The sequence below is a fragment of the Muscardinus avellanarius genome (assembly GCF_963383645.1).
Source record: "Muscardinus avellanarius genome assembly, chromosome: 3".
In the NCBI taxonomy this organism is placed as follows: domain Eukaryota; kingdom Metazoa; phylum Chordata; class Mammalia; order Rodentia; family Gliridae; genus Muscardinus; species Muscardinus avellanarius.
In genome coordinates, this window is record NC_137788.1 from 9,969,098 (window position 1) to 9,980,280 (window position 11,183).

Sequence of the window (11,183 nt, forward strand, 5' to 3'; positions counted from 1 at the left end):
TAAGATTAGAACTATTTACTAGAAGAAGGGGGAAATGTAAGACCCTAATGAAAAATTATACAGCCCCTAGCAACTAGCCAAATGCATAGCAAATAGTTCCTCATTCCTGTTAAAGTGAAGATTTGAGAAATCTTTCTGCTACGGGTTAAAAGTACAAGCTTAGGAAACATCATGATTAAGGGTAGAGTGATAAAAAATATGTGACCCCCAGGTCAGCCTGCCTTGTTCCAGAAATCTGCTGACTACAAGATGGACACACCTAGCATCTTGTCCAACATTTGACCCCAGAATGTGCTTTTCAAATGGTTTTGTAATTTTCCTTTGATGCATGTAATCTGGCCCAATCCCCTCCCCAGCTTGTGGTTATTCCCTTTAAATATCCCCAGCCCCAAGCGCTCGAGGTCGATCTCAGCTCCTGCGTGAGTCATGAGACGACCCCAGTGTGCACTGGCTCCTTAATAAACCTTTTGCTTTTTGCATCAAGGATAAGTCTCTCATGCGTACTTGGCATTGCTTATCCCAAGGCTTGATTGAGGGTCTCCCCTCTGCGGGGGTCTTTCAATCTCACCTCATATGCGTTAATCTGAGCAAGGAACAGTGTGAGCCTAATAGTGTTGTCATGGGTCAGCATGATAACTTCTATGAGTTCATGGCTTTCATGGCAAAAACATTTCAACATGTGCCAGTCAGATATAAAGGCAGAGGTTTTCATTCAAGTAAAGTCAAAATGCAGATTCAGGTGAAACATGGGCCACCTCAAAGAGCACGAGAGTAGCTCCGGGATTTTCCTCAATCCCTCCTTATGGGCTACCCACAAAAGGGCTGACAAAGGGGTACAGGCAAAGATGGCTGGTGGCCTCTTTTCTTTGAAGCTTTCTGGTTCATGGAGCATTGAAATTTCTTTTTGGACAGGCCTCCTTGTGAGGGGAGACAGCACGTCGGGGATGCTGGGGTACACGGTGAACTCTGGAGGGATCTCCCTGAAGGCAAACAAAAGGCACAGCTCACTCGGGTTTAATCACTTTAGGATTTCCTGAACCAACCCATTTGATTTAAAAGTATAGGCCTGGCTTTGTTAAGAACAAGCCAGCTCTGTTATTAATCTGAGTCTTAAGACCTTAGATTTTAATGCCACATTTTTTTTTCTCCCAACGTGTATCGTTTCTACCTAACACTTTTTTCTTTACTTTTTTTTTTGGGGGGGTGGTAATGGAGTTCTTGGAAACCATTCTACCTCTGGGCTACACTCCCAGACACCCATTTTTTATACTTTTATTTTGAAACAGGGTCTCTTAAGCCAGCGCGGCTGGCTTCGAACCTGCTTAATCCTCCTGTCTCCGCCTCCCAAGCAAGGGGATTACAAGCATGAGCCACCAAGCCCAGCCTTTTTTTTTTTACTTTTACCTCATCAGGGTATCAGGGTGAGCCCTTTTTTCAGTGATTTTAAGCACTCTTTCTTTTCTTTTATTATTATTATTATTATTATTATTATTATTATTATTATTTTATTTATTTATTTTTGGTGGTACTGGGGATGGAACCCAAGGGCCTTCTACCTCCGGGCTACACTCCTAGACCTATTTTATATTTTATTTGGAGACAGGGTCTCTTAAGCCAGCTGAGGCTGGCTTCGAACCTGCACACAATCCTCCTGCCTCCACCTCCCAAGCGCAGGGATTACAATCTTGCGCCACCATGCCCGGCTCTTAAGCACTCATTTTATATATGATGGTTTGGCTAGAAGAGGAGACAGACACAAAGACAGATTCAGAGACAGAGGAAATGTTTTCCTTTAAGACCCAAAGCTAGTGGTTGATTTTAGAAGCAACACTTACACCAATAGACAGCTAAGATGCCTATAAAGGTCCTTCAACAGAGGATAAAAAAGAGAAAAAAGAAACGGAGGGAACATTTGAGCTATGCATGACACTTAGCTCAGGGACAGTTGTATTCTTTATTTTTTTTTTGGTGGTTCTGGGGTTCCTGGAAGCCCTTCTACCTCCGGGCTACTCCCAGACCTATTTTTACATTTTTATTTGGAAACAGGGTCTCCTAAGCCAGCGCGCGCGGCTGGCTTCGAACCTGCGCGATCCTCCTGTCTCCGCCTCCCAAGCGCGGGGATTACAAGCGTGCCCACCACGCCCGGCTCAGTCACTGGTATTTTAAGTGTAGCTGCTATCCTCCTTGCAGTGTAAATTTGCACAGCAGATTTCCCCTACTTCCCATAAATTGGGAACCCAGGACAAAGGAAATACTGAGTTTATGCTTTTTTGGTCCATGAAATTTTACAAATACTTATATTCAGACAAATGTATAAGGCATTCACAAACAAATGGAAAATTTTACAAAGAGAATAAAATACCAAAAACATTTTAGTAGACTTTACAATGTCAGAGTCTCTAACGCCCTATTGTTGGGTCATCAAATTTTTGTCAATGGAAAACACAATAATTCCATGGAGAGTCCTGAGGCGCTCTCATGGGGTGGGCAGCTCACCTCAGGGGCTTTGGGATCTTTTGCTGCCGTGGCAAAAGAATTCCAGCACGTGCCAGTGAAAACAAAGACAGAGGTTTTATTTAGAAAAAGTGGGAATACGTGACTCAGGGAGAACTTGGTCCATCTCGAGCGTATGAGAGATAGTATCTTTGCAATCCTTTTCTTAAAGGGAATCCAGTGGCTGGGATGGTGCAATGGGATGGTTAGTCTCCTTTTTTTTTTTTTGAATTTTCAAGGTTTTTGCCATTTCATTGGTGGGTGCATGCTCGGCTTGACAAAATATGAGACTTTTCTGGGATTTTTTTTCCTCCCAGGAAGCTGAGGCACAAAAATGAGGTGTGGGGCTTGACACCTGTGAGACTTCTTTCGTGGGATTTTTTTGTTTGTTTGCCGTTTTGTCAAGCATCTCATGTATTTTAGGTGTGAAGCTTGGTCATTATGATGAGAGGGTTTAGTCCAGGCCTACTGAGAACCCAAGTAAAGGATAGGGCAGATGAGATGGCTTATATATTTTCCAGTCCAAGGGAGAGGTAGGACCCTGGGGCGTTCTACCTCCGAGCTATAACCACAGCCCTATTTTTTATTCTTTATTTTTAAACAGAGTCTCACTAAGTTGCAGAATGGCTCACTGAATGGTTCTCTTCCTACCATGACCCTCCTGTCTCAGCCTTCTAAGTACTCGGATTACAAGTGTGTGCCACCAATGCCTGCCAGGTGGCCTAATGTTGTTAAAAGTGAATAAATAGTCCAGGCCTATTGAAGACCTTTGCCAAAGAAAAGGACAGGCAATGTCTGCTATTTCAACAAAAAGTGGGGATCATTAAGGGCTTTTGCCTAAGTAAGAGAAGACTCTATGAGGTAAAGGTAAGAATTACAAAGTTCTTATATTTTTTAGCAGTACTTAGGATGGAACCCAGGGACCTCGTACCTCCAAGCTACACCCCAGCCCTTTTGTAAATATTTTTTGAAACTGGGTCTCCCTGAGTTGCAAAGGGCCTCACCAATTAGCTGAGGCTGTCTGCACATAAGCGATCCTTCTGTCTCATCCTCCCAAACTTTGGATTACAAGAGACACCACCACCCCTGGCTGAAGTTAGTAGATTTTTTTTTTTTTGGTGGTACTGGGGGTGGAACCCAGAGGCCTTCTACCTCTGGGCTATACTCCCAGACCTATTTTATATTTTTATTTGGAAACAGGGTCTCACTAAGTTGCTGAGAGCCTCACTAAGTAGCTGAGGCTGGCTTCAAACCTGCGTGATCCTCCTGTCTGTGCCTCACAAGCGCGGGGATTAGAAGCGTGCGCCATATGATCCAGCTATACCACTCCTAGGTATCTTTCCAAAGGGGTTGAATTCAGAGAAATACAGCAACATATGCATACCTATGTTCATAGCAGCACAATTTGTAATAGCAAAAATATGGAACCAGCCCAGATCACCATCAACAGATGAATGGATAGCAAAACTGTGGGAAATACACACAATGGAATTCTATTCAGCCATAAAAAGAACAAAATTATATCATTTGCAAGCAGATGGAAAGCCCTGGAGAACATTATAAGTGAGATCAGCCAAGCACAGAAGGAGAAGATACATATGTTTCCTCCAATATGCCCAAACTAGGAAACACAAAGGATACCAGTGGGACTCCAGATAATGGAGGGGAAATACTAGCTAAGTTTGAATGGAAAGATAGGAGAGGAGGAAGGCCGATCTTGATTAATGAGGGTCTACATCTGAACATGTGTAAAATTATGAATAAGACATGGTTAACCTGGACAACCATTGGTGGGAGGGGGGAAGGGAAAACGGGGACGGGGGGGGGAGAGGGCACCAAATATAGTTTAAATGTATACTATTTATGTTCAATAAATAAATTGTTAAAAAAAAAGCGTGCACCACCACGCCCAGCTGAAGTTATTAGATTTTAAAACCGTATTTTCCCTTCTTTTTCCAAGTTGTCTCCTTTCAAGCTGACATTTTATTTCTTCTGTTCTGCATCAATGCTGCTCAGTTTCCTTTGGTACATACCTATTTCGACCTTTGGCCATGTACTTGTTTTTCCATGGGAAAACAAAACACAATAATTCTGTGGGTTCTTAGCTTCCAGGGCATTAAAAAAAATCAGCAAATGACAGTGACAGAAACAGAGTTTAATTCAAGAACGTAGAGATCTGGTGGTCTTGGTGGTGCACGCTTGTAATCCCCATACTTGGGAGGCTGAGACAGGAGGATCACAGTTTATGGCCAGCCTCAGCTACTTAGTGAGGCCCCCCAGAATTTAGTGAGACCCTTTTACACAAAAAGAATAAAAATAGGGCAGGGAAGGTATCTCAGAGATAGAAAGCCCCTGGCTTCTATTCCCAAAGCCAGGGGAAAAATAAACGTACACATTCAAGGGAAATTGTGAGCCTCTGCAAGGGTGTGAGGGCAGCCTCAGAATCTTTTACTATCCTTTTTTACAGCCACCCACAGAGGAGGTTTTTAGGAGCACGTAGCAGAAATGGGGCTCCATGGGATGGTAGTACACTTTCTTTAAATTTTCAGGTTGATCAAAGGTGACAATTCCTTCCTGATAAGAATCCAGGGGACAGAGGCATGGTGCTGTGGAGCCCAGGGTTGGCAGGCACCCAGCCTATCGATGTGTAACTTTTTAGAGGATCCTAGCACAATGGGTGCACAGCTTTTAACAAAAAAATGGAACATTTATGGAGGATATAGTAGCCCTAAAATTTTCAGGTATGGGCTAGGCCATTATGATTTAAAAGGCGGGGCTTGGCTTTTTTTTTCTAAGAGCAAACAAACTTTGTAAAGAGAAAACACTAAAGATTATGAAGATTTTTAAGTGTTATTTTTGTGTGTGTAGTACTAGGGATGATGGAGCCCAGGGACATACTACCTGTGACCTACACCCCAAGCCCTATTTTTTATTCTTTTTATTTAGAAACAGGGTCTCACTGGGTGCAAAGGGCTTCACTAAGTAGTAGCTGAGGCTGACCGCAAATCACAATCCTCCTGTTTCAGCCTCCTGAATGCTGGGGTTACAAGCATGTAAACACCATGCCCAGCTTTTACTTTAGTCTTTTGAGTTTTTGAAACAGGGTTGCACTGAGTTTCTTTTTCTTTCTTTCTTTCTTTCTTTCTTTCTTTCTTTCTTTCTTTCTTTCTTTCTTTTTTTTTGTGGTACTGGGGGTGGAACCCAGCTGAGAGCCTCACTAAGTAGCTGAGGCTGGCTTCGAACCCGTGCGATCCTCCTGTATCAGCCTCCCAAGCGCGGGGATTACAAGCGTGCGCCACCACGCCCGGCAGGTTGCACTGAGTTTCTGAGGGTCTCACTGAGAAGCTGAGGCTGTCAGCGAACTGCCATCCTCCCATCTCAGCCTCCCAAATGCAGGATTACAAGTGTGCACCACCATGCTCAGAAACAAATGTTTTAGAAAACCAACACCAGGCCGGGCATGGTGGCGCACGCTTGTAATCCCCACGCTTGGGAGGCTGAGACAGGAGGGTCGCACGGGTTCGAAGCCAGCCTCAGCTACTTAGTGAGGCTCTCAGAGACTTAGTGAGATCCTGTTTTCAAATAAAATATAAAATAGAGCTGGGAGCATAGCCCAGAGTTAGAAAGCCCCTGGGCTCCACCCTCAGTACCACAAAAGTAAAACCCAACACCAGGAGGCGCTGTAAACATGACCCACTTGTGTCCTGATGCCTGGAGGGGTCAAATGAAGGTCACAGTCACCAACCACCCCATCCTCTCTGCATTAACACCTGGGAACTGCTGGTGTTCGAACTGTGAAATTAGGTTATCTTTCATGGAGGACAGCACACAGAAATCATTGAGACGTCTTTATTTCTCACCATTTTGTACAGAGCATCCACATAGATTCAAGTCCTAACTTCCTCCCACCATTTTTTTTTTTTGTTGCTGTTGTTCTCAGGATTAAACCCAGGGGATTCTACTTCTAATCTATACCCACGACCCTCCTTATTTTTATTTTGTGACAGAATTCTACTGAGTTTCTGAGGCTGGCCTTTAACCTATGATTCTCCTGTCTCAGCCTCCCAAATACTAAGATTACAAGTGTGGATCACCACTAACTCTTAAGACATATTCCCCCAAATCCCTTCATTCCCCTCCAGCCCGGCCCCCTGCATCACCTTTCATTTCTCTTTTCTTTCCTTTTTTTTTTTTTTTTTTTGTGGTACTGGGAGTGGAACCCAGAGGCTTTTCTACCTCCGGGCTATACTCCCAGACCTATTTTATACTTTATTTGGAAACAGGGTCTCACTAAGTTGCTGAGAGCCTCACTAAGTAGCTGAGGCTGGCTTCGAACCTGTGTTGTCCTCCTGTTTCATCCTCCCAAGCACGGGGATTACAAGATGCGCCACCACGCCCGGTTATCGCCTTTCATTTCTATTCACATACCAGGACAAGGTTCCAATGTGGGGACAATGTTCCCTGCTAATGTACCTGTGCTCCATCTTTTCTATCCTACTACCCAGAAGAAAACTTTATTTTTGTGGTAGTAGGATTGAACAAAAGGACATCCTACTTCCCCTACACACCCGGCTGGTTATATGTTATTTGTGTGTGTTTGTGTGTGGTGGGGCTACCGGAGATTGAACTCAGACGTATTCTACCTCCAAGGTACAACCCTAGCCCTATTTTTTATTCTGTATTTTGAAGAAAGGTCTCACTTAGTTGCAAATGGAATAAGTAGCTGAAGCTGTCCTCGAAACACAATCTCCTGTCTCAGCCTCCTAATGCTGAGATTACAAGCGTGCGCCACCACGCCCGGCTTATTTATTTATTTATTTATTTATTTATTTTGCAGTACAGGGATGTAACCCGGGCATTCTACCTCTGTCCTACACTCCCAGCCCTATTTTCTATTCTTGATTTTGAAACTCGGTCTGTGTTGGAAAGGGCCTCACTAAGTACCAGCTGAACCACGATCCTCCTGTCTCAGTCTCCCAAAAGCTGAGATTACAAGCATGGGGCCCCATGCCCAGCCTCACTCTTATTTTGAAAACAAGGTCTCAATAGATTGTTCCCACTCCCACAAAATTGCTCAGGCTGCTTTCTAACCTGTTATCCTCTTGTCTCAGCCTCCCAAGAACTGGGATAACAGGCATGGGCTATGATGCGGGGCCATAAAAGCTTTTGATACATGTATTCACCTAGGGAGGTACTGGACAGCGACAGGGACTGAGCCCCAGGGTATACATCACCTGGTATCCACAATGAAGGCAAGGATCACACATGAAAAAGACCCTCTTTGGCTGCCGTATGTCCCTTAGTATAGCCATGAGCTCAGCACAAAGCTGGGAAAATCTCCCCGGGCACACATCACCCCAGGCATCATAGCTCTCCAGTGGGGCGGGGTACCGCTCTGTATTCAGCTGGCTCAGCCTGGCGGTGTGGCGCAGTAGGTCCTTTAGGACGGCCATGGAGAAATGGTTCCCATAGAAGTCAAAAGTCCTGATTTGGGTGCAGCGGCTCAGGGCCGGCAGGAGGGCCTGCAGCTGGGGGTCTTCAAACTCACAGTCCTCCAAGTACAAGGTCTCCAGGGTGGCTGCAACTCTCTCCAGTAGAAGTCGCAGTGGCTCGGGGCTGAGGTTGGTCAGTTTGGTGCCCCTCAGGTCCAGTTGCTTCAGCTGACTGGTGCTGGTCCAGCAGGAGAGATGCTCTAGGTCTGAGTCTGAGAGCGGACAGTGGGTTAGCGCCAGCCTGTGCAGGTGGGACTGCAGGGACCTGTGGAAAGATAGAGCGGTCAGTGGGGAGGGGGGTGGGGAGCAAAGGAGGGGAAAAAGAACCTCAAGGTGGACATAATGGTCTTTCTAAACCCCACGAAGTTCCTGACCATCTGATGATGGCTGGAACTCAGAAAACTGCAGGAGGAGGACTCTGCTCACCCAGTGGAGCCCTACACTTGGTCCAGAGCTTGTGTGACAACTCAGACCCATCTCTACAGCTCCCTGTGCACACTGCAAGGCAGAAAACCACAGCTCAGGGCAGGCACATCCAGTGGGGGACACACACAAAAAGACCAACCCGGCCAGATCCAATGACCTCACCTGGGGATACCTGACACTGAGGCCCTTAAACCCCTGTATTCTCAGCAAAGCCACCAGCCCTGTTGATACCCTCCCTGCTGCTCCTGACCCTCCACTCCGGCATCACACAGTCTCCATCTGCGTATCCCACCTGGGCTCACGACAACCTGTCCCAGAGGGGACCAGAGACTGGCTCAGGATCCTGGCTCACCTCAGCACCTGCTCCAAGCATCCCTCCAGGAAGACGGGTTCATTCACACGGAGCTCCTGGAGACGGTTCAAGTTGAGGAGCTGCGAGGTGAACTGGGTGATCAGGCACTCCTCCTCCTCCACAGACACAGGGGCAGACATGTAGATGTTGCAGAGAAGCAGCTTCCTGAGGTTCCGCATCTGGCCCAGGTAAGGGGCAAAAGCAGCCAGGGTGCAGAGCTCCCAGCCGCAGTGCACTTCCACTACCTGGATGCAGCTCAGGTCCAGCGTTTCCAGAACCTTCCTCATAATGTGGATGGATTTTGTAAAAATGTTCAGTGTGTGACAACACAGGTTCAGGAAATCCTTTCTCTGCAGGGCCCACAGGAGAACGTAGGTTTGGCATTCATCCAGGGTGCCGGCTTCAAAAGAAAGGTCTATGAACACCCTCAGGGGCTGCTGCGCCTCCATCCTTTGGCCAGTCTTCTCTCTCAGCCTCTTCCCTCTAATCTCTGGCAAGCTGGGCCTCGCCGTGGCTGCGCACCACACACCGCAGTGGTGCTGCGGCCCTTCCCGCAAGTCCAGCACCTGCAGCTTCCACCTCCTGAGGGTGAAATGGAAGAAACCTCAGCACTGACACACCACCCAACTTCAGCCTGGGCTTTGACTCCCCAGGCTGAAAGAGCTGCTCCCTCTCCATGCCTGTCTACTGTTCTCCAGCCCCTTTCCATATGGAAAACACCCTGGTCCCACTTCTAGCTCCTGTGTGGGGCAGGTACAGGCTCCTTCTGTCTTCCTTGTGTCCATCACAGCATCCTGCACACCCACAAGCCCTCTCCCAGGGGAGCTCAACTATGGCCATGGCCTCTCCATTCCTCCTCCCTGCAACTTCAGAAGCCTCCGCCCATCCTTGGGCCCCACATTCTCTGCCCCAGCTGTCCCTCCGTCTCTTCCAGATCCCTTCCTCCAGGACACTGGGTCCACTCACCTGGGCTGAGCCTTCTGGGCCAGCAGCAAGTCCAGCGCATCCAGTGCTGATGCTAAGATGTCCAGGTGCCCCCTCTCCATTAGCGAGCCCAGAGGGAGGCAGGGGAGGGGCCAGGTCTGCACCATGGCCTTCAGGATCTCTGAGTGTCCCTGGGCCAGGGCCTCCGTGAGCAGGGGTGGGAAGAGCTCCCTGGGCAGGTCCTCCAGAGCAGGGATGGCCAGGGCCTGGTCCCTCAGCAGGCTCTGCACTGCCAGCTCCAGGAGCGCGGGAGGGGTCTGTGAGCTCATCCTCTTGCCTGAATGAGGAGTCATGTGCTGGGAAACAAGTAGGAAGAGACATCTTCTCAATCCAGTCCAGGAACCCCTGGTCCTCCACACCCAAGGACTCAACTCAGGGCCAGTCACTGTCTGGCGACTGTGGAAGAGTCCTCACTGCCCCCACCTGCACTGTGCACTGGTGATAGAGTCCTGGCTCTGCCTCTGCTCTTCCAGGACGTGCACCCCAAGTGCCAGGTGAGGCAGGAAACCCCTATCCCATCCATGCACAACCCCTGGGAGGGCGCTGAGAGCTGCCGAGCTCACCCCACATTTAGTGGATAAAGGTTTTGTGTGTGTGTTTGTTTTATTGGGGATTGGATCTAAGGGCATTCCAACTCTTAGCTAAACCCCCAGTCTTTTTACTTTTTGTTTAAAACAGCATCTCACTAGGTTTCTGAGGGCCTCACTAAGTTACTGAGGCTGCTCTCAAACCTGCAATTCTGCCAGGTGTGCCTGCGCATGATTGTAAATCCTGCGTTCGGGAAGCAGAGACAGGAGGATTATGTTTCAAGGAGAGCTTCAGCTACTACTTAGTGAGGCCCTTTGCAAGTCAGTGAGACCCTGTTTCAAACATAAAAAGGCTAAAAAATAGGGCTGGGGGTGTAGCTTGGAAGTAGAATGCCCCTGGGACCCATCCCCTGTACCGCCAAAAACAAACAAACAAACAAACAAACAAACAAAAAACCTTGCAATCCTCCTGTGTCAGCCTCCCAAGAACTGGAATTACAGGTTGGTGCCCTTACATCCAGCCGTGGGTAAGTTTCTGGCCATAATTTAGGTCCCTAAGACAAGGTACATATAGTGCCATCAGACTTAACCTAGCCTTCCTCAATAGGCTCTACATATACCAACTCTGGAAGAGATGAAGGGGATACCCCTCACGTGGGAGATGTTGGTCTTTGGGGTTTTGTTTTGCCTTGTTTTCAGTACTGGGCATAGAACCCAGTATGCTCTACCACAGGCCTAATTCCCCAACCAGCTTATGTTTTCATTCATCTTCCTTTATTTATTAAATCCAGTACTTGGGAAGCTGAGACAGGAGGGTCTGAGTTAGTGGCCAGCCTCAGTTACTTACTGAGACCCTGTGGAATTAGTGAGACCCTGCTTCAAATTTAAAAAAAAACAAACATAGAACTG

At 47.4% G+C, this 11,183-nt stretch overlaps 1 protein-coding gene across 1 annotated transcript; it reads right to left on the minus strand.

Annotated features, from left to right (window-relative positions):
* Positions 1–578: 578 nt before the first annotated feature.
* LOC308259955 (PRAME family member 12-like) lies at positions 579–10,040 on the minus strand (the record flags this gene model as incomplete). The annotated part of the gene is made up of 5 exons (XM_080691295.1): positions 579–583; positions 838–980; positions 7,843–8,250; positions 8,764–9,345; positions 9,730–10,040. 5 exons carry the CDS (start codon positions 10,038–10,040, stop codon positions 579–581), a joined length of 1,449 nt encoding a protein of 482 aa, XP_080547421.1.
* Positions 10,041–11,183: the final 1,143 nt, after the last annotated feature.